Raw genomic sequence first — 21906 nt, 5'->3', positions numbered from 1 at the left:
AAAAGATGTCTAGATAGGTTGAACACTAGATAATTCGTACGCATTAGCAAACACAGCCCCCCTTGCATTAGAGTACATATTACATCTGTACTCCAAAAGCACAGGTAGAACATCTTCACTAGTGTGGCTGGTAGGCCTTCTCTTTATTTTTATTTATTTAAAAAACAAAAACAAAAAAACAAGGTCATTTAAAGGGAATTTTCCCCCCTTCTCTTTGCTACTTGTGTTTTGGGCTTTTTTGCTTTCTCAGAAACATTGGGGTTAGCCCCAGTTAAGGTTGGAGATTTGACTGGGATGTGCCAGTGTTCTTGCTGGGAGTTAAACCCCTGGTAGGGGTGCATCAATAGATTTCTTTTGGACCAGTACTAGTGGCTGATTTTTTTTGAGCCATATTGGCTGATACTGATCTGATTGCTGACTTATGCAGCCGGGCAGCTTGGAGAGCATTGTGTGGCTGGTAAGTCTGTTGTGGAGGAAGGGGCGTAGGGGGGTGCAGGTTGAGGCCCCTGCAGTGAGGGAGGGAGAGGGGCAGGTGCTGCACAGCTGGGGCAGAGTGTGGGGCAGCTGTGAGCAGCTTGTCTGGGGGGTACAGGGAGGGGTAGTGACCCTGCCACTGTATGCACCCTGGGAGGGCAAGGGGGATGTGTCCCCAGATGTGTGCATGAAGCAAGGGTAGGCTGGGACCAGGGTGGCACCATGCTCTTCCTGACAAGGGGCTGGACTGGGCTGCACCTGGAGATTTAGCAGGGAACATAGTTCTCTTCTGTGGATCTCTTGAGGGTATTTTTAACAAATTACTTCCTGTCTTTGTAATGGCAGAACACTGACAGTGGCCTTGTCCCTCCTGCTTTACCTGCAGCAAGTTAAAGGGTGTTTTTAATGTTGCCAAGATTGTGCCTGGTGGCTGTGTGTGAGGGTTGTTCGCAAAGTGTTTAACAGATTAGATGAGAGCCTCTTTCTGGTACCATCAGGAGAGGGGTGATCCTGCCTTGAGTAAGAGGTTGAACCTTGCAACCCTTCTTTTGCATAGTTCTATCATCTGCTATCTGATCAAATTGTGTATTCATAGCCTAAATGATTAAGACCTCTTTAGATTCAGTCACTCCTGTCAGTTGTTTCTACTCCCAATTGAGTGTTGTAGGCATTTTGTGTATTTCTAGCGTGATGCTTTATTAGCAATAATTTTATACAGTGTTTTATCAGTAGATTTCAGAGCTCTTTGTGAAGATGGTAAGTGTCATGATCCCTATCTTATAGATGAGGAAACTAAGACAGAAGTTTTAAAATGACTTGCCCAGGGTGACACAGGAAGCCAGTGACAGAGATGGGGAGATCATTTGGCTATTAAAAAGGGCTAAAGTTGAATTTGCAGCTTCTTACAGCCATGCCTTCTCCTTTGAGCAGAAATGAAGCCAGACATTTTTAGATGTATATAAGCTTTCTACTGCAAACATGTAGCTAAAGTAAGGTATCTCTTATGTTCCAGGCTCTAATACGTACGAAGAGGCAGCTGCATACATTCAGTGTCAGTTTGAGGATCTGAACAGAAGAAAAGACACCAAGGAAATTTATACCCACTTCACATGTGCCACTGATACCAAGAATGTGCAGTTTGTGTTTGATGCTGTTACTGATGTTATCATTAAGAACAACCTGAAAGAATGTGGACTCTATTAAGAGGACGTGGTGGGAGAAAAGGTAAAATGCTGAAATGTCTGGCTGCTCTGAGAGCAATAGACTCACACTTGCAACTCAGTCTTTTTTGACACATGCTTTCATTAATGCTCAGTGTTCTTCTTTCAGTTTTTATGATGTGGCGTTTTGAAAACCAGACTGTTCCCCTGCTGCCTCATGGGACAGCTGCAAGCATGAACAGGACCAAGGGAATGAAAACAGCATGCAGAATCCTTGCATTCTTTAGCACAATCTTCTGTATTAGGGACCTTTTTATCGATATGGGATGTTGAAGATATCAAAACGGAACAACTGTTAAGTGTGATTTGATCATTCAGGCATCAGTCGGATTGCATAATCTTAAATGTGCACAGCTGTTGTGAAGCTGAGGTGCTGGATTCCAGAACTTCAGTATGTAGCTTTCTCTTTCTTTGATTAACAAGCCACCACTAGTCTGTTTTTAAGGTTTTTCCATCAGATATGTATAATATATATATAAACTTTACTAAATTTTATTTCTTTATTTGCAAATGAATTTTGTTTTAAGAAAACATAAGAAAAAAAACACTTAACTATGCACATGATGTGACCAGATCATGCAGAAAGTATTCCTCTTAGTAGGAACTCTTTGTTTTTAACACTTGGTATGGTCAGAATTTAATATTTCTGCAACTACTTAAAAGATCTGTAGCGCTCTTCTGGCTATAGCTTTGGCTTCTGATGTGTAATTTGTTTTCACCCTGCTGCAAATACGTTCTGGCTCTGAAAAGAAGTGGCAGAACTTGCTGTAGCAGGATAAGTCCTTTTTAGCTTATGTTTGGGGATTAACTTGGTATATGCTGATTTACCAAATCGAGATTTGAGCCCCTCTAGTAAGATTCAAGCCAGCTTCTTGGGTAAAAACATACCTGGGACAACTTCAGCTGGAGAAACAAATTACTATATTCCAAACTGGATGGAGCGTGCGTGCTGCTACCAAGCTACTAAATCAACCACTCCGGATTCTTGTGCGTTTTTTTTTTTGGTCTAAACCAGTGGGGAATTCTGTAAAAGATGCACCTTTGTTCTGCATTTACCATGGCCTTTTATGTTCAGAGACTTTTAAATTGTATTGATAGCATGCTTTACTTTGTAAATGTTGTGCCAAAATTCCTGTTTGCCATTTGGTTTTTATTGTAGTAATGTTCTTAACCATTCGGCACATTCCTTTGCTGAAACCATTGCATTATGAGACTCGTTTTCCCAATTTGTCACGTGTACAGTTTCAACCTGTTAGTTGTTGGCAGTATTAAAATGGTGAGTAAACAGTTCATTTTTCCTAATTTATTCTTGACATTCTGGAAATGTTCTTCCATACTGCTCACTTCACTTGTTTTTTTTGCAAGCTGACTGAAGGCAAGAGGGGCAGCCAGTTGCAAATGCACTTAGTAGGCTAGGCTGACCCTTTTTAAATACAAAAGTATTGGAGCCACTACTGTCTTGTGCAGTGCAGCCTTCTTTTACCATGAGGATTTGGTTTTATGGGCACAGGTATCCATTCATCAGATTTGCTGACTGTAGTTTAGTCTCTTGCTCATTTACAGCTAGAGACATAGTCTGAAATCGGGCAGAGGCCAAGGCAGGGTGCCGCCTTTAAAAAACCAACTGAATGAGTGAGTCCAGTTCATAGCCAGTGTTGCTTCATCAATTGAAAGCATTAAGAAAAGAGAGAACACACTAGAAGTCCATTTAAAATAAGTGGAGACAAGCCAACTTGCAGAATGCCTGTCACGATAGTGGTACTATGCTTTTAGACAACGCTTTAAACTCCTTAAGAGAGATCCTTGGTAGGCAAACACCATATTCTTTGCTAGGGATAACCCTCGTAATGTGTAACACCATTTGTTAGGTCCGGACAGCTCCTTCACAAGTAACTGTCAGCTACTGAAGTGTGAAACGCTTGCCTTTTAACCAGATCGTCTAGGCTGTACTGCAGACTCGGTGATACTTGGAGTTGCTTAGTCAGTTTCTGAAACATAAATGTGCCCTCATCCCTTCAGTGACACTGTATGCCCAAATTGTTCTACTTGATGCTACAAGAGTCTCAACACTTCTTTATTTTTTCTCATTAGTTTGGGTGGGACTGAAGGGTGTTTGGCACCTATCAGCATCAGGCTATTAAAAGTTAACGGCTTCATAGAATCAAGAGAGCAAGCTGACTGAGGCATGCATACTATCATCCAGGTCTGCAGTTTGAACACGCTGTATGCGTTGGGTTTGTTCTATAGCCACCCTGCCCATGGACCAGCTTGACTTCATTGAAGATCTGTATGTGCAGCTGCTATGGAAATAAGTGGAAAATGTAGAACATAAGTAAAAATAGTACTGAGGAAGCTTGCTCGAGTTGGGTTTTGGGAGTCAAGAATGACACAGGAAGGAAACGCTTTAAGAAATGAAATGTTAAAGGAGAACGAATGAGCCATTCATTTCATGCACATTTCTTTTTATTTTGGCTTTGCTACAGTTTCTAAGTGAAGCTCCATACATGACTTCTGCAAAGCACATTGAGAAGATACAAGACTTTGTCTACAGTGATAGCATAGGCTTATTTACTTATGATAAAGAGCAGACAACTTTAAATAGCAGAATGAGAATCTTTTCGAGTACTGTAACTATTTTTTGTCTCCGGCATCCAGCCTGTTCCTTCTGATTTCTCGCTGTGAAATGTTTCCTTAAATCCTAATAAGTCCAATACTATTTCTTAAAAGTTCTTCTGATCATCTAGGCTAGAGATCAGTGAGGCATCATGAGCAACAGTCTCTGAAGCGAAGAGCAGATGTAGCAGTGAGAGGATAGGTATTGCTAGGCTATATGGACAAGCCTGTTTGAGTTTGGAAGGGTTGGGAGTGAAATGGGTCAAGGTTCCAGGCTATCTGTACATAGAGAAAGTTGGATAGTAGAAGCAGTCGATCAGCTCCTTAAGGCTGTGGGGAGAAATTCCACCAGTTTCAGGGATCTGCACATTAACTTTCTCCAGTGGAAGGTTTGAACATTTCAAATAACTATTGGGACTTATTTACAACTAGTAAACAGGCTGCTGTTTAATGCATCTGGGAAGACGTTAATTATCTTGAACGTAAATGGATTCAGATCTCCACATTCAGGAATTACTTTTAGGTCAGATCACTCGCACACTTGTTTTAATGGCTTCCCCCATCTTTATAGGTGTGGGTTTTCTCTGGGATTCCACCAAAGGATTGGTTTCACTTTTTTTTTTTTTTCATGTTAGGTCTGCAGTGCCTTTTTAGATGCAGCTGTGTAGATGTGTGCTGTTCTGGTATCTCTTCCCCATTTGGCGTGCCAAAAACTGCGCTGTCAAGTGTCAGATCACGCTGGATTGCTGCGGGCTCTCTCTTTAAAGTGTGCAAACTGAAGAGAGAGTTTTTAAAAATAATAATAAAGGAGGAAATTACCCTGGCAGACAGCTGGGTGGCAGGAAGTTTAGCTGTGCCTTTCCAGGCAGGGCTTGTTCTTCGAAGTGCATGCTTTGCGTGCTGGGTAGGTCTTAGAAAAATTTTGCCCTATGTAGCTTTTGCTCACTTTGGCTCTGCTCAGCAGAACAATGATGCGATATGGAAGTCATTTTCTTTGCTGCTGGAAGGTGAAGTGCAAAGGGAAAATGGTGTTAAATACTTCAACATTACAAGGGCTTGAATGTTTTTAGATCGGTCACGTACAAATGCAGAGGATCAGTACTGGAGAATCTCACCAGGCAGTAGCAAACTATGTGATGCAGTGGCGGCGGGAAACATTCAAACTAGCCTTCCCCATTTTTAATCCAGGGCTGGGCAAAGTCCATCCCGTGGGCTGGATCGGGCCCATGGTGGCCTCCATTTTCCAGCAGCTCCTGCCCCCATCACTGGCTGGTTTTCATGGAGACCCCAGGAGTGGCACATCAGTGACAGCACGGGGCCAGGTTTTCCATAGAGACTGGCCATAGCAGTGCTGGCAGCATGCGTGGCAGGGCAGGGAGCTGCTGCTGGGCTGGGATCCTGCAGTGGTGACAGTGGTACCCTAGGCAGAAGCATGCAGGCAGCGGATCACAGCTCTGCCCTGGCTCCAGACCACGCTGGCACTGCTGCAAGATCCCCAGAGCAACTCCATGCCCTGCCAGGGCCTGGTCTCCATGGAAACCCTGGCCCCATGCTGTCAGGGTCCCACAGCTACTGGAGGTCTCCATGGAAACTGGCCACAATGACATGGACAGGGACTGCTGGGAAATGGAGTCCGGCCACTGGCCAGATCTGCCATTTTGCCCTGCCCCCCCGCTCTAATCAGACTAGCATAGAATTACCTTTTTCTCGTGTTTGCAACCCTAGTATGGTGCTAGACTTGATGTTGAGCTGCTGCCTTAATGCAATATCTTTCTTCATGATCAGAGCAGGTTTTTCCCTTGCTCAGAAGCTGCTGTTTGTAATGGGAAGACTTTTGCTGGTAGCAGACAATGCAGAAGTTAAAACTGGCTTTGCCCCTCTACCCTCAGCTGCATTTAACTGCAAGCTGCTTCATGCTGGCAGAGAAGCTGGCTGCTTGCCTCTGTTTTCGTGTTCCCGTTCATAGAGAATGAAAGCTCCAGTGTTGCTCACTTTGGGAGCTGTGCTATTGGAAGATGCTGGCTGCATGTGATTTTTTTGAAGGTCTGGGTGGAAAGAGAATAACGGTGCTGCGTTTTGCACAGGGAGCTGGCAGACGCACATATATCATAGCAATTTATTTTGTCATTAGCTCATTACTGTGGTTCATCAACCAACTCATATTAGCTAGTAGAAAGGCCAGCTAAAGCAGAACACTGCAGAGATCACTTGTTCCCTATCCACACTGGCAACTTATCTGTGTTAGCTGCTGTTCATATGCTATTGCTAGCCAGGATTGTGGATCACTTTTTCTGGCCAGTGATATTTATGGAGCACGTTCTAAGATTGTTGCCAATCCTAAAAGCAGTGAATTGCTTTTACAGTGAATTGTTCATGCAGCAACATGAACAATTATAATATTATACAGTTATAATTATAATTGTATAGTTATAATTATAATACAGTTTGATCTTGTTTGCAGTGCACAGAGCTGGGTGTCTGTTGTTATTGGGTATGCCAGCACAGGCTTTGTAATACAGCGACTGGCTTTGTAATACAGTGCCTTTAAGGTACCAAACTTTTCTGCTTCCTAAATGGATCCTATGGTTCCTGATAGTATAAAGGTTTCATTCCCCCCCCTCCCCCCCCAATCTCTAAGGGACTGAATGGAAATGTTTAAATGGTGCCAACAAAGTTTTAAACAGTTTGTGCCATGTTTCCTGGACAAGGTATCTGGGACTTGTAACCCTTCCCATATAGTTGAGTAGAGCAAAGACGGGAGGGCTGCCTTGGTAAGAAAAAGGGATAGCCAGTGATTTAATGGCAGTATTGCTCTTATTGCCCAAGGAAACAGCAGAGCTTTTCAAGTCCTGGGGAGAGATCTTAAGAGTTGTCACCCTCCCACCACAAATTCCTTTTGTGGTGACAATGTGTCTAACTTTCTTGTAACTTGCCACTGGATTTTTTTTTTAAAGGTCTGTTTGAAACGATAGTACCTGCCAAAGCTGATTTAGAAGAGTCCGCAATCTTTGAGGTTTTCCTTGATAATGACATCCGTAACTGCGTCAAATACAAATTTGACGTTCTCTGTGTCTGTGGCACAGGTCATATGGCTGTAGACTTCTTTCACATCTCTTCGCATGTTCAAATCAAGAAACTGAATCTTGATGTAATTTCCTGCATCATCATATGTGTTGGAACCTGTTTTTGGAGAGGAAGTAATTACTGGTATGTGCCACTGATTAGGAAAGTCGCACTGTTTTAGAAACTCAGAGCCCTGCGTAGTTCTGCAAGTGCTCTTACCCAGGTGAGGAAACATAAGCTTTTGCCATTTGTTGCTTAGCTCCTGTTTTAAGAAAACTAAACACTATTTGAAGAGGTCTGGAATGAAAGATGTGGCTACTGAAATGCGTTCTCTACACCAGAGGTGCATAAGAGCCAGCAGAAGCTGCCTCTCGGTAGTGTTTCATTTTTGGCACCAGTCTTCCCAAACGGCCTCCAAGTTGTCATGTTTAACATGAATTTTATGCTTTCCCCATTTGCAAGCCCAGTGAAATTTTAAGCCATGTGGCCAGTTGAACCCAAGAAAATATTAGGAGTCATGGCACCCTTGAGTCTTCCTACCAGTTATCAATGATTCTTTCTACCACTAGCTTAGAGTTTTTTAGATGACACTTAAGCACAGACCTTTTTCTTTGCAAATTACCATGGCCATGAAGGGGCGTACAGAATTATAAGAACTCACCATCATAGTCTGGAAAGCAGATGCTGAGATGTACTTTCTTGATCTTTTCCTCAAAGAGGTCCTTCTTGTTAAGGAACAAAATAATAGAAGTGGTAGCAAAGAACTTGTGGTTGCAAATACTGTTGAACAGATGTAGGGATTCGTGCATGCGGTTCTGAAGACGGACAAAAAGATCATTTTACTCTTCAGTGACACATCTGCTCTTAAAGCCCCTGTTCATTCTGGCTTTAAAAAGTAGAGGGGGTTATTCATCTAGTTAAAGCACATCATGAAAGTATTTCCTCTCTGTAAAGCATCAAGCGTGTTGATCTCTGTAGGTTCAAACGATCAAATCTCTGGCTTTGTCCTAAAGCAGATGGATGCTAGACAAAAGCTGTTTCCTGTGCTACCAACTATACTTGCAGTCTCCACAGTGTTTTACAGTTGTAGATGAGAAGATGGTGCTTTAACACATCTGTTTATAACGCTGAAGCCTTTGCTAGTCCTAAAAGCAGTTATCTATCTGCTGTTTGTTAGTAGCCCAGTTAGTAAGTCTAAGTAATCTGCTAGGCAGGCTTCCACTCACTGAAGGAAAAAAATATCCCTAATAGCCTAGCTTCTGTAAGCTTTGTGGTACAAATGCAACTGGTCTCTAATACTAGATGATGCTGGAGCATGAAGAGGAGCCAGGACATTACATTAATGAGGCTGTATCTTAAGCAAGGACTCTGTGTTCTGGGGTCTGGTTTATGATGCTTCTAATGAAGCTCTCTAGAGAATGGCTCCCAAGCTGTATTTCACGAGGCTGGGGTGGGTAGTGTATGGATTGCACCCCTCCCTTTTCATTTAAGAGAAGAGAGTACATGATCTGTGAAAATGACCTTCCCATTCCTCCCAAGCTGTTTTTTTTTTTTTTTTTTTTTTCCCTGAGGTGATTAGTACTGCTGGGAAACCTCCCAAGTTAATTCTTCTATGAGAGGCAGAGAAGCAAGTGCCTGTTTGGAGGATGGTTATATCTGCAATACAGGAGGGTTGCTGTATTAGCTGTCTTAATACAGCCTGTACAAGCTGTATTAGCAGCTAATTAGCTGTCCTGGAAAGCAGTGCTGATTGCAGAGAGGGAGGCAGGGAGGGGAGAGACAGATAACCTTTTACCAGTTTCTGCCTGGTCACTGTCAGCTTTCTCTGCTCTTCACCCTCCTTTCTCCTGGTTTCAGAGAGAGGCTGAGAGCATCTGTGGAGCCCGAGTCCTGCCTGATTGCCAGCATCAAAAATATTCCCTGCTGACTGCGCTCTTGTAGCTTTGCTCTGATGTTTTGATGTTATTTGCACACAAAAAGGATGTTCTAGTGAGACTCTTACTCAACGAGCCTGGGGGCTGAGCTGGGGATAAGTGTCTTTCCCTCCTTCCCTCGGATTGGAACTGAATAGTGACATATTTACTCACATGCCACAGACCTTTGCCCCCCCCCCCCCCCCCAAATTCATCATCTCAAATTGAGAGGTGTGTTTTAAGTGTGGAAGCTGATTTCTGCACCAGTGTGAATGCATGGGGACACTGGAATGGCTGTTGAGGGTTGGCTCTGTGCTGGGCTCCAGCTGTGGGACAGAGTCATCTCTTCTCCATCTCTTACTCTCGCCTTGCAAGCTCTACAGCTCAAGCTTTAACTCCATCAAGGCCATTGCCAGCAGCTTTTCTACATTTTCAAAACAAGGTATGTGTCTAACTGTGGGGCACGGGGTATGTGAAGAAATAAGGTAGACACTGCAAGAATGAGTCTATAGAATCATATCATAGAATCACAGAAGTCGGGTCAGAAGGGAGCTTGTAGAGCTTCAAGTCTGACCCCCTGCCTGGGCAGGAGAAAAAACTGGGCTCAAATGATCCCAGCTAGGTAGGCATCAAACCTCCTCTTAAAGACCCCCAGGGTAGGAGCCAGCACCACTTCCCTTGGAAGTTGGTTCCAGATCCTAGCCGCCCTGACCGTGAAGTAGTTCTTACGTAAGTCTAATCTAAACCTACTCTCCTACAACTTGTGGCCGTTATTCCTTGTTACGCCAGGGGGCGCTAGGGGAAACAAGGTCTCTCCCAAACCCTTCTGGTCCCCCCTAGTGAGTTTATAGACTCAGGTCCCCCACCTCAGCCTTCTCTTGTGAAGGCTGAACAGGTTCAGGTCCCGCAGTCTCTCATTGTAGGGTCTGCCTTGTTTTTCCTAGATCATGCGGGTAGCCCTCCTCTGGACCCTCTCCATGTTGTCCACATCCCTCCTGAAGTGGGATGCACAGAACCGGACACGGTACTTCAGCTGTGGTCTGACCAGTGCCGCACAGAGGGGGAGGATCACCTCCTTGTCCCTGCTAGAGATTCACCTGTGGATGCACGACAAGGTGCGGTTAGCCCTGCCAACCATGACCTCGCATTGTCGGCCCATGTTCATGTTGGAGTCAGTGATGACTCCAAGATCCCTTTCTGCCTCCGTGCTCTCAAGAAGGGAGTTTCCCATCTTATAAGTGTGCAGCACCCTGCTCTTGTCAGTATTGAAGCGCATCCTGTTTTCGCTAGCCCACCTCTGTAACCTATCCAAGTCTTTCTGCAGTCTTTCCCTCCCTACTAGTGTGCTCACCTCACCCCAAATTTTGGTATCATCAGCTAATTTAAATGGGTTGCTTTTCACACCATCATCCAAATCGCTGATAAAGAGATTGAACAACATGGGCCCAAGGACCGAGCCCTGGGGGCCTCCGCTGCCTACTTCTCCCCAGGTTGAATATGACCCATCCACCACCACCCCCTGAGTGCGACCCTTCAGCCAGTCTGCAATCCATCTGACCGTAGGCATCAATGCCACAGCTGCCCAATTTTTTAATGAGGATGGGGTGGGAGACCGTGTCAGAGGCCTTGCTGAAATCCAGAAAGACTACATCCACGGCAACACTTGCATCCAAGGCTTTTTTGACCTGATCATAAAAGGCAATCAGATTGGTCTGACATGACCTGCCCCTTATGAAACTGTGCTGGTTGCCCTTGAGCATCATCCCTGAGGCTGGCCCATCACGGATGTGTTCCATGATGATCTTCTCAAAGAGTTTCCCTAGGATTGAGGTAAGACTGACAGGCCTATGTTGCCCAGGTCCTCCCTCTTCCCTTTTATAAAGATGGGGACCATGTTGGCTATCTTCCAATCATCCGGCACCTGGCCCGAGCACCACGCGTGCTTGTAAAGCTGTGCCAAGGGCCCTGCAATAACCCCTGCTAGCTCCCTCAACACCCTGGGGAGGGAGCGTCTGAACCCACTGATCTGAACACATCCAGCCCCCTCCAGAAGCTCTCTAACCCAGTCCTCCCCAACCTGAGGTCTGGAGGCGTTCCCCTCAAGTCCATCTTGCATCATGGTGGGGAAGTCCCGGTCACAGAGGTCAGTCTTAGTTTGACTTCACAAAGGCTAGAGTTAGCTGACAATACTGGGAAGTAATCTCTGGGATTCTGGTAGTTGGCTAGATAATCTAATTGGTTTTATCCATCCTACTCCATGCCAGAGCAGAGGGAATGTCAAGTATCTGATGCAGGTGAGTGCATGAGACTTTATAGGGCACCCGCGACCAGTCCACAATGACTAGACCACTGAGGCACTCGTGAAAGACAGAGTAATGGCTCTAATTTATGATTTGCACCCTTTGCTTTCAATGATCTTATAAACCAAAAACCTAGAATATACTCCTCTCCCATGCCCCAGACACTATAAGCTCCATGCTGGCTCACAAAAGACCCCCACTCTGTCCTTTTTATGGGGAAACTCCTATTACATCTTCACAGTGTAACAGAGCTGATGTGCCTTTCCCTGGACCTTCTACCATTGAAAGCATTGCATAAGCATGCTTCAGCTGGGATCCAAGGTAAATGAAAGGAGTTGGACTGGTCCCTACTCTGTGTACCCCCACATTGCTGCAAAGCGTGGACACACAGCAGATGGATTTGCAATGACTTTGCCCATCAATTAGCTTCAGATACAATCTGTAAAATAGTGATAAGTTCTTCATTTAAAATTGTAAACTGCAAGTGATTCTTGCAGCTAATGAGAGCATGTGTTTACCTGCTGTTTCCTGCCTGGCTAATTCCAGGTGCTTTCTTTCCTTATGACTCACCTGTTCCCTTCATCACCTGCAGGTGCATAGCCACATGCATGTTTTAATTGCTATTTGTAAGCTTCAGCCCCTTTCTGCTGTGTGACTGACATTTAACTAGCAGCCATGATCTTGGGTGATGTCCTTGCCCTATGCGAGTCCATGGGAACAGGATTTCACCCTAGGGATTGTGGTAATTCTTGGCTGTACTGTAAACTGACTGCTGTGGTCCTTCTTCTAGCTCCTACACAGGTTCATAGATTAACAGTGATCTGGTCTGACCTTCCTAGGAGGCCACAGATAGGATAAGGATTGAGCTCTTGTAACTCTCAGTTGCAAGGTTTAACCACAAGCCTATCTCCCTTGTCCTGTTTCTTTTTGCTGTCACCTTTGAGGGCAGGCAGGCAGCCTTGAAATCTCTTTAAGGGCTACACATGTAAGATTAGCCTTGACTAGCCACTGGATGTCACCCTGCTGCATGAATTAGTTTCAGCTGCCAGCTCTGCTGGGTGGAAGGCAGGCATTTATTTACAGACTGATGTCAGACGAGAGCTATATTGCTTTCCAGACTTGCGTCAGCACAGAACAATGAACCACGAGCTTTGCATAAACTACAAGCTGGCATTCAAGTTTCTTATACTTCCTTTTCATTGTGCTGGTGCCTCCCCGCATCCTCAGGGATCCAGCTACCCAGGACAAGGTTTGGCACCCAGCCCTCTCCACACTGCTTCCTCTTTTGGAGTGATGCTGCTGTTCTCATTAAGCCAGTTATGTTCAGACTGAGCTCAGCTGTGACAGGACTTTGTTCTATTTTTCAGAGGCATCCAGGAAGGGAAGCAGCCTCAGAGACGCACTTTGGTGGAGAGGAACTGCTGGCATTAGGCTGTAGGCAGATAGTGAGTAAGAGCGAACCTACCACTTCATCATCCTCCACCAACACCATGTCATAGGCGCTAAGAGCTGCACAGAAGATGATGCAGGTCACACCTTCAAAGCAGTGGATCCACTTTTTGCGCTCTGACCTCTGTCCTCCCACATCAAACATCCTGTGGAGGGAATAGTACCACTGCTTTTACATGGCATCTTCTATCCTAGCGCACTTAATGCACATGGTGGTTGTAAGGGGGTGTTTGGCCTTCGAAGGCTGAGAGGCCAGGTGCAGGTACTCAGCAACTAATAGTCTGCCTGGCTGGGCAACTGGGAGCCAGCTGGGAGCAATAGCTGCTAATGAGGTAGGAGTCTGAAGGGGGTTTAGGCTGTGGTGAAGCATGGAGCTAGAATGGTTTCCCTCACTTTGCCTGAAGGAAGACAGCAGGTTCTGGTTGGTTCGGTTCATTTAGTTTTCCCTGGTTTGGGCTGACTTGTTCGTTATGGCTGTGAAGCCTCTCGGAAGAATGAAAACTGAGTGGAAGGCCTGCACACAGAGCTGAATGGCTGAGCTAAGGAAGCTGGGCGAATGAGCCCCTAGGGCTGCAGCTGCTTATCAGGAGAAAAATGAGAGGCCTTTACACTTATCCCCACCTGAAGTTTAGATCTTTGACCGAGAACTTGGTCTCTATGATGCCTGTGGTCTTCACTCGGGACCGTAACACATCCTGTTCGGTGGGGAGGTAGCCAGGAGCTGTAATCCTTTCCATCTGGGTCAGGTAGCTAAAGGAGAATGCAGGAGCATTTTAGCAATTGTAAAGGATGCAGAATATTGCCACAGGATGCAGGAAGAGGATGGGGAAGGTGTTATCAGGCCGATAGCAATCTTATGAGAGCAACTGGAAATGTTATCCCTATACACCGTGACTCTGCCAGCCTGTGGCAAAGGACATGTCCTTCTAGCAGAGCAGGAGAGCGGGGAGGTCCCCTTCATCAGCACCTGGCTTAAGCAGGGACAAAGCGTGCATATGGGCTTGCTGCACATTGCTATATGGCCAGGGCTCTGTAGATACAAAACATAAGGTCAGTCCCTGCTCCAAAAAGCTTACGGTCTCCAAAAAGGGCAGGTGGGGAAGAGCCCCATGTGCTGGTGGATGCTGCCAGCAGAATAGCATAGAGCAGTTTAATTCGCATCATTGCCTAGAGAGCCTGGAGTGCCAGCACTCCCAGTTGTTCCTCCACTGTGGTTTTTTTGGAGCAGGGACTACATCTGCTGTGGCCTGCTAGAGAGCTGGCTAACAGGATGTGGTTTGTTAAACCAGAGGGTGCCTTTTGCAGTGTCATCCAAAGTAACTCAGCTGTCTTCAGCAGGTTTACAGTGGTGTGAGTGGAAGCAAGGCTTGGCCCCATGTGAGTTACATAACTCGGAGGCTATTCAGAAGAGAGCCTAAAATACCATGTAGGACTTGCACACTATACCATAGTACGTGAGACAGCTGCTTCTCGGCCCCCAAACTACCTTCACGTGTAGTATCAGTTTCCTGTCCCTATTCTGAGCTGTGTGAGCTCCACATCGCCCAATCAGTAGGAATGAAACTGGGTGTTGCGTCAGCAGCCTTTGCAATGGTCAGATAGGTGGTGATGCTTTGAGGCTACTAATATAGCCAAGGTAGTGATGGGGAATATCGACACTGCAGAAGCAGCCCGTGAGAGCTGTCTGTGTGTGTTGGCATGCATCCTAATGCTTCAAACCATTCTGGTCTTTCCTGTTGGATGCCCCAAGTCCCTTGACAGGCCATGCCAGTGTTAAAATTAAAACTTGCACTGGCTTCAAAGGGAACCAGCTCTGAAATGTCCTTTCTGCAGGGTTTCTCCTTACCCTGGCTTTCCCCTTGGCTGGAGCAATGCTGAGACTCCTCTGTCTGGTGGTGGAGTCTACCTCATTGAGGCATCAGTCATTTTGGTGCTGATGACTGGACTGATTCAAGTAATTAAGCACCAAACCTGTAGCGATCCCCTTGCCCAAAGGCTCTTGCCATCTGGAAGTTGCATTGCTTAATTACAGGGTTATAGGGACTGACTTACTATGAAGCAGAATCATTGAGCTGGTATTCAGAGGCTCTGTCGACACAGGCCTGCACTCCCGCATCTTTCCACAGTCTCTTTATACAGTCCACCAGCTCCTGGGGCATGGTCCCCTCCTCAATGGAGTCCGCCAAGTTGAACAGCAGGCGCCCATCATCCTGCAAGACACAAAGCCTGTGAGAAGGCTGGGCTGGAGACTGGCATGGTTTGGTGTGGGCCTGCCTGAGCTCAGCCTGGGCACATGTGTGTCCTCACATCCACACAGGACTTTGTTCGTGTTTGAGAACTAAACCCCCGTCCCCTTGTTGGATTTTTATTTTTTTAAGGATCAGCTTTCCCAAAGGCCAAGGTGGATGTCCCTGCATCCATCCTGGCAATGTCTTGGGAGTGGAGAACAAAAGCTCCCCCTGGAAATGCTTCCCTTAACCAGTAGATGGCATCACTTGATAGGAGTTTGATGTGGGAGGCAGCAGAAATCTAATGCCTTGTTCCCTGGGGCCACTGCAGACATTGAAAGGAGCCCAGCCTTTGTGTCTGGGGTATCCTTCCTCATAGCTCCTGTCTTTGTGTGCTGGAAGAGGAGCTGCCTTCCCCTGCAGGTCTTCATCTTGCCACCATTCCTGGAAGGGGAAACAGAAGCCTGTCGCTTGTCCATAAAGGGACAGTGACCTCTATTAAAATATATATCTGCCTTTGTAAGAAGCATCTGGGAACACTTGGCTCCTAGCATGAATACAAATTAGTTGGAGTGATGGAGAGCCAGGCAGTGGGGCGGAGGGGAGAAGTTCAAAGCAGGAGCAGCGTCTAATGTGGCAGGTCGATCCTGCAGCATTGCTCATTGCTTCTGCCTGCCTGTTAGGGTGGCCATCATAGAGGACATTCTGGTTTTCTGCTACTCTGTGCTCTATCGATACGAAACCCGATGCCTTTACGGTCCTCTATTTTTCTCTCCGAGAGAAAAATAGGAGACATAAGGGCATCCGGTTTCATATCAATAGAGGACAGAAGACAACCAGACTGTCCTCTATGATGACCACCCTACTGCCTGTGGAAATGCATTTGTGTGCACACGAGGACCACTACACCCTCCCTCTCCTCCTGCCCTGCTGGGGTAGACAAGAGCCCTCATGACTGTGAGGGCAGGGTACTGACCGCTCGCCCACTTTCACTGTAATCTATCCCCAGGGTGGTCATAGCCCGGATGATGGCCAGGATGGACTGCAGTATGTTGCCGTAGATGACTGCCTTGAACTCCATGCACTCCTCTGGTGAGTAACCGTCCTGATGGATAATCCTGTAGGGGATGTACAAAGAGACCCTTACTGAGAAAAACAGCCTGGGTGTCCCTGGCAATTCTCTTTCTGCAGCACAGATTGGCATCTTCTGCTCCGGCCTGGGTGACTGTTCAGGGACCAAACTCTGACAAAGGCTTGATTTGGTCTCTGCTTTGCCCATTCTTGAGGGAGAAAAGTAATCAGTGCTAGCATGAATGACTCCCAGCAGGGCTGGTTCAAGCACCCTGGCCGGGGACAGGGAATGGGGTGGGGGCAGAGCTATGGACCCACGCACCTGCACAGTGCTCAGCCTAGCAGGCTGGTGTAGCAATGTGCATCACCCACACAGGGGAGTGAGGAGCCTCTTTACCCCCTAGTGCTGGCACGTGGCCAAGCCCATGTCTGCATCCACTGTGACATGGGCAAATTGGTGCCTCCCAGCCAGGGCTAAATGCAACAAGAAACTTCTGTCTCTGGTTGTCATTTAAGCAGGCAGTGGTGGCAGCTTCCGCTGGGGGAAAGCATGGCCCAGGCTAACTCTCTGGCTCCTAGACTGACCAGCTGCGACTCTTATTCAGTCAAGAGTCTTGTGGTTGGGTCCTATTCAGTCTGCAGCCACTACAGCCCCCAGGCCCCTCGTGACTGCACTGCAGCCCAGCCAGTTCCACCTCGCTCGGTACTGGTGTATCAGATATCTCCTCTCTAAACACAGCGTGCTGTGCACTCTGTACTGAATTTTGCCTTGGTTTCCAGCTGCTTCTCCAGCTTGCCAAGACTGTTTGTTCTGATCCTCTTCTCTAAAGCACTTGCCGCTCCATCCAGCGGGTATCAGCCACAAGCCAGAGAAGTGCTCTCCCGGCTTCGTCCTCCTCAGGATTTGACACTTGCTGGTTGGTGCCTGGCTAAGAATCAGCCTGCCACTGCAAACACCTACTGTTCCCAGTGCCTGGTGCGCTGTGCATTAGCCAAGGGAAGTTGCTGAGACACTAGATCACCACTCCATTTAACCCAATGTCCATGCCCTCAGTGGCATCTACAGCTGATGCCTGGGATCTCCCACATACATCCTTTGTTTGTTCTTAGCCTACAGCATGAAGAGACATCCCACAGCTGCTGACCCAGGAAGCAAGAGAAGTGCTCTCCTTTTGATCCAAGACCACGGAGCTACAGACATTACATCTATTTACATCTTTAGTCCCTTTTATTCTGCTCATTTCAGTGCTGTCCCGCACCTAGCCTGGCCTACCCGCTGTTAGCAAGTTAAATAGGCTGTACTTATCCCCAGATCAGACCTCTGGAAGGAAATATTTGATATTTGTTCTGAGATCCAGGCCAGAGATCGCACTTACTTCATCTGCTTGACAATTGTGCTCTTGCCTGACTCCCCAGCACCTAGAAAAAATGGGAGGAAATACTTTAGTGCCAACAGTGATAGACTCCAGCCCTAAAAGGGGAGACCGCAGCCCTTCCCCACAATAATACTGTGATGATGGTATGGTCTGAGAGCCAGCCAAAAGGAGCCAGCATTCAGGACTTACACTGCTCTGCTTGTCCCTGAAGTGCTTTCCTCTGGAATTGGCTCCCAGGTAGTGCAGCACTGCTGGATTTCTCTGAAACCCGGTGGGTCTGTTTAGTGGCATATTATTCCTGGATGGAGTGAATTGAGATCTAGTCACTGGGCTCCCAGGAGGCCACTAAACGGATCAAAGGCTCAAACCCATGGAAAGACCAGCCATTTCTCCTGTTTTACCTAGTGGTCCGGAGGCCTGCTCTGCTGAAGGAGCTCATCTCCTCCCCCTTCGTGCTGGAGCTGGTATGCTGCATTCCTGAGCAGTGTCTTGTGGGGAGGCATGCTGTTCTGCCTGAGCCAGCCCTGACCCTCGGTGGGTGCATCTACACAAGAAGCTAAATGTGCAATAGACTAATTCTGTGTATTAGCGCGGCAGGAAAAAACCATGCTAATCTGCAGTAGAATTAGTCTACTGCACATTAGTGTCACCAAAAAAAAGAGCATGTGCCAGTGCTACTGCATAGGACTGCTAATTACAGTGCACTAAGTTAGTACCTGTTATTACAGGTATAAAACTAAATGCACCGTAATTATGGTGCATTAACGAACATGTAGACGTGCCCTATTTCTTTCACTCCTACCTTCTCTTTATTCCTCAGGATTGCCATTGGGCCTGCCCACATCACTGCCCCAAGAAGTGTGGAGTTGCCTGCCTCCAAAACCATCCATGCCACCTAGAGGCTAAGTCACTTATGGGGGAATAGGAATAATCAAGAGATCACTGAACTGCAGGGATTAAGGACCACTCTGCTGTTTGTACTGCTTTCATCCTAACACATGAGTGCCTGGCTTTGGAAGCTACACTGCAAGACCTGTCTGTGCTTTGGGGATCCCCTCTGCACCCCCGCATGGTAGAAGGCCTGCGGGAGACAGAGACACAGAGCACCGTGTTCCCGAGAGCTGGAGGGGCTGAACTCCCTCTGGAGCTGGGATTCTCTGCATGGCTGTGTGTCCTCTCCCTTTGGACATGACTAGCTTGTGCCAGGGCTTAGCATTTCTTAGCCTCTCCCGATTCCTGTTCTCTCTCCTCCTGCCCTTCAGCTCTCTGTGACAAGCCCTGGAGATTGCCTCGTCTCATTGCTTTAAGCAGCTTATTCCCAAGCAGGAAGCTGCTTAGAATTAAGGGCCTAATTGTGCTGAGCCCCACATCCCTGCCATCAGCTGGATAAACTTTGCAGTGTTGTTTAGCCAGGCATGTGCTGCCTGCCCCTACAGTGGGGCTGGCAGGCAGCGCCGCCATGATCTGTAGCTGCCAGAGAAGGCCTTTATCCCTTTTAGGAGTGATGCTGGGTGAGTGAGGCAGTGACACACACTCCCTATTGAAGGCCAAGCCTTGAGTGCACTTGGATCTGTCTGCTTGAGCCAGGGGCACCCTTTTCTGTACTGGCTGTGGGATAAGAAGAGCATGGGTGGCTTGTTGCTCCCAGGCCTGGGAGGGGTGGGCAGCCGGCAGAAACCTATGGCCTCCATTTCCTGCTTGGGTGAGCTTTCTCCCGTGACCAATCCGAGGCATAACTAATTATTTCAGCGCCCTAAGCAGAGATGCACCCATCACACCTTGCAGTGCCTGGGCCAAAAGGGCTTGAATGTGTCTCTGTCAAATGCCACTAGAACAGTGGCCAAAGAGCGGGCACCAAAGACACCGGCTGCCATCACTGCTCCAGGTCCCCTGGAGCCACCTTTCTGAAGCCCTCTCTGAAACTGCACCTGAGGCTGGTGCCCTGCTCACCTCCCTCTAGTTACGCTACTGAACCAGCCCGTTGGTGGTTGAAGCAGGGGCACATTCTTGGAGATCTCTGTTTCTTTGGGACTAGCGTTGGCCTGGCAGAGACTTGGAAACCTCTCATAGCACAAGGGAGAAGGCAGGGAACAGTGAAGGAGATACAGAAACCCCCTAAGCTATAGAGCAGGAGTGAACAAGAGTTAGCTACAGTGCTCAGGTAGCACAGAACATGCCAGCTTGAAGAAGGGGAAGACCTGCCAGGAGGGGGACATCGATTTTAAAACCAGGAGGAGTCATTGTGGCCACCTTGTCTGACCAGTGGCACAGCTCAGGGCAGAGAGCCCCACTCAGCCACTTCTGAATGAAGCCTGAACTTGTGTTTGAGCTAGAGCCTATCAAAGGCATCCGATCTCAGCACACAGCCTGTTCTGCCATTGAGCATTAGGCTAACCTAGGAAGACAAAATCAATATGGTCAGAGATAAAGCGCAGCCCTTCCCGTGTTAATGAAGCATTTAATCATGTTGCTAGATTACCCGTGATGCCACAAGAAGCTGGAGACAAACATGCTCATCAGTGTGCTGTGCCTTCCTCCACTCCAGTGCTCTCAAAGCCTCTGTCATGACCGCTAATGAGGACAGGATGGATCCTGGGAACACGCCAGAACAGTTGCCTTGCAGGGACGACCCAAAACACTGCAGAGCCTTTCCTCTGCGTGGAGCAGACAGCGCTGCTGTGCTCCTGTTACCCAAGAGCTAGCTCAGGCACATCCAAGAGCTGTGCAAGGTCAGCCTGAGAAGCTGGGACTAGTACGCAGCTTTCCCTGCTCCCTGTCCAGAGTTGGGGGGCTCCATCTAACATGACATGTCACACCCACCATGTATTTGCTTTCTCAGCCTCTTGAAGGTTCAGATCAAGCATAGTCTATGCTTACCTAGGAGAAATACCATGATCACCACAGTGACTTCCTAGTTGCACCCGGGGAAGACGGCTGTGCTGGCATGGGATAGTACCCGCACTGGTGATGCATAGTTAATCTTGGCTTTATGCCCGCTTTATGGAAATGGGCGACTCCACCCTAGCTTGCTCCTGGGGCCTTATGGCTGAGGGCAAGCAAAACTCAGGGGCATCTGAACCCCAAGCCTCTGGGCTTGGGCCTGCAAATAGGATGCCCGCCAAAGGTTTTGGGAACATCTGAAGCCCCAGATGGGGGTGGAGGATGTTTGCTGGTAGTAGGGCCACTTATGGCTCTGGACTAACTCATGGATTTGGAATGGATTTGGCCAATTGGGCTGGAAATACAGAAAATTAAAAAGTAAATACATTGTTTTTTTGACCAGAATGATGCCCTTGTCATGTACGGGCCCTCAAGGAAGAAGGGTGAACAAATCCAGCAAAGCGGTCTTCGTCCCGGCAGGAATGGGCTGCTGTTACCAGACCTGCAGGCACCTCTTCTCCAGCCCTTTTAATCCTCACTAACGGGCTGATGTCCCCACCCCCACCTCCTCTCCAGAAGATGCTTATGACCTCCTGTTACGTGCCTGTGAGCCCTGATAAGCACCTCGCTTAAGAAACCGTCAAGCTAATGAGAGTCCATCTGGTGCCGTTCGGGACAAGAGCTTCATCTTGGCTTAAAAACACCAAACCACAGTCAAGCTGGCCACATCTCTGAGCCCAGGAGGAACAAAGCAGCCGGGTTGGACTCCAGCCTCGCCCTGCTCTCCCTTTCAGCCCCTCTTTTCTTTTTCCCCATCTCTCCTCCACTCATAAATCCCTTCTCACAAAGCAAACATCCACTTTTCCTACAACAGCATCTCTGCTTTGTTCTTGCATCCCATCTCCCCTGGCCAAGGCTCCCTTTTCTTAAGGGTTGTGCTCTTCCCATGCACTGCTTGGCCAATCCAGAACCGCAGGCCACATCATCCTGTCCCATTCCTGACCTGGAAGCCTGCTTGCACAGCTCTTCCCTGGTTGCACAGTCACTTGTTATTAAGTCCAGGGAGAGCAGTTCCCGTGGGTGCAGTCACTCACCTGCTCACTCATTCCTGGCCACCCCAAGACAGACACCACTGTCCCGCCAGGAAAGTTCCCACCTTACCTAGCAGTAGCAGCTTGACCGTCTTCGCCTCCTTGTCTGCATCTTCCTGTAGCTTCTTCTCCAGCTCCTTGGACCTCTTGGCCATCTCCTTATCTTCAGCACTTGCTCCACTCCCCATCCTGGTGTCTTCCTCCCCTGGCTCCTCTAGCTGGGCTAAC

General features: G+C 47.6%; 2 protein-coding genes across 4 annotated transcripts in view; one reads left to right on the top strand and one right to left on the bottom strand.

Moving 5' to 3' along the window:
* Nucleotides 1-2984, top strand: part of GNAI3 (G protein subunit alpha i3) — a 145191-nt gene extending 142207 nt beyond the window's left edge. For both annotated transcript variants that reach the window (XM_090026366.1, XM_090026367.1), the window contains 2 exons: nucleotides 1487-1698; nucleotides 1804-2984. In XM_090026366.1, coding sequence (XP_089882492.1) covers nucleotides 1487-1677 — 191 coding nt within the window. In that variant the 3' untranslated portion in view covers nucleotides 1678-1698; nucleotides 1804-2984. The remainder of the gene's footprint in view (nucleotides 1-1486; nucleotides 1699-1803) is intronic.
* A 1164-nt stretch (nucleotides 2985-4148) lies between these two features.
* On the bottom strand, nucleotides 4149-18139 carry GNAT2 (G protein subunit alpha transducin 2). 2 transcript variants are annotated; one of them, XM_090025772.1, is made up of 10 exons: nucleotides 18109-18122; nucleotides 17897-18005; nucleotides 17708-17750; nucleotides 16237-16378; nucleotides 15085-15242; nucleotides 13654-13782; nucleotides 13049-13178; nucleotides 8032-8185; nucleotides 7283-7487; nucleotides 4149-5307 (listed from the first exon to the last, which is right to left on the bottom strand). In XM_090025772.1, exons 3-9 carry the CDS (start codon nucleotides 17710-17712, stop codon nucleotides 7297-7299), a joined length of 909 nt encoding a protein of 302 aa, XP_089881898.1. In that variant the 5' UTR covers nucleotides 17713-17750; nucleotides 17897-18005; nucleotides 18109-18122; the 3' UTR covers nucleotides 4149-5307; nucleotides 7283-7296. The 2 variants fall into 2 exon arrangements, with proteins under 2 accessions (XP_089881898.1, XP_089881899.1); XM_090025773.1 differs by having other exon boundaries at nucleotides 4149-5304; nucleotides 17897-18139.
* Between the last annotated feature and the right edge of the window lie 3767 nt (nucleotides 18140-21906).

This window comes from Crocodylus siamensis, chromosome 13, assembly GCF_052110815.1.
Source record: "Crocodylus siamensis isolate JL-2025a chromosome 13, ASM5211081v1, whole genome shotgun sequence".
Lineage (NCBI taxonomy): Eukaryota > Metazoa > Chordata > Crocodylia > Crocodylidae > Crocodylus > Crocodylus siamensis.
This window is presented reverse-complemented; position numbering and strand designations above follow the sequence as displayed.

Excerpts from the sequence above, each read along its gene's own strand:
- GNAT2 (XM_090025773.1), bottom strand. Across the intron at positions 15,243-16,236 it reads ACAGTGAAAGTGGGCGAGCG|GATGATGGGCGCCTGCTGTT; the intron begins GTCAGTACCCTG and ends TGTGTCTTGCAG. Across the intron at positions 7,488-8,031 it reads CTGCTTTCCAGACTATGATG|GTTCCAACACATATGATGAT; the intron begins GTGAGTTCTTAT and ends CTCCAAAAACAG.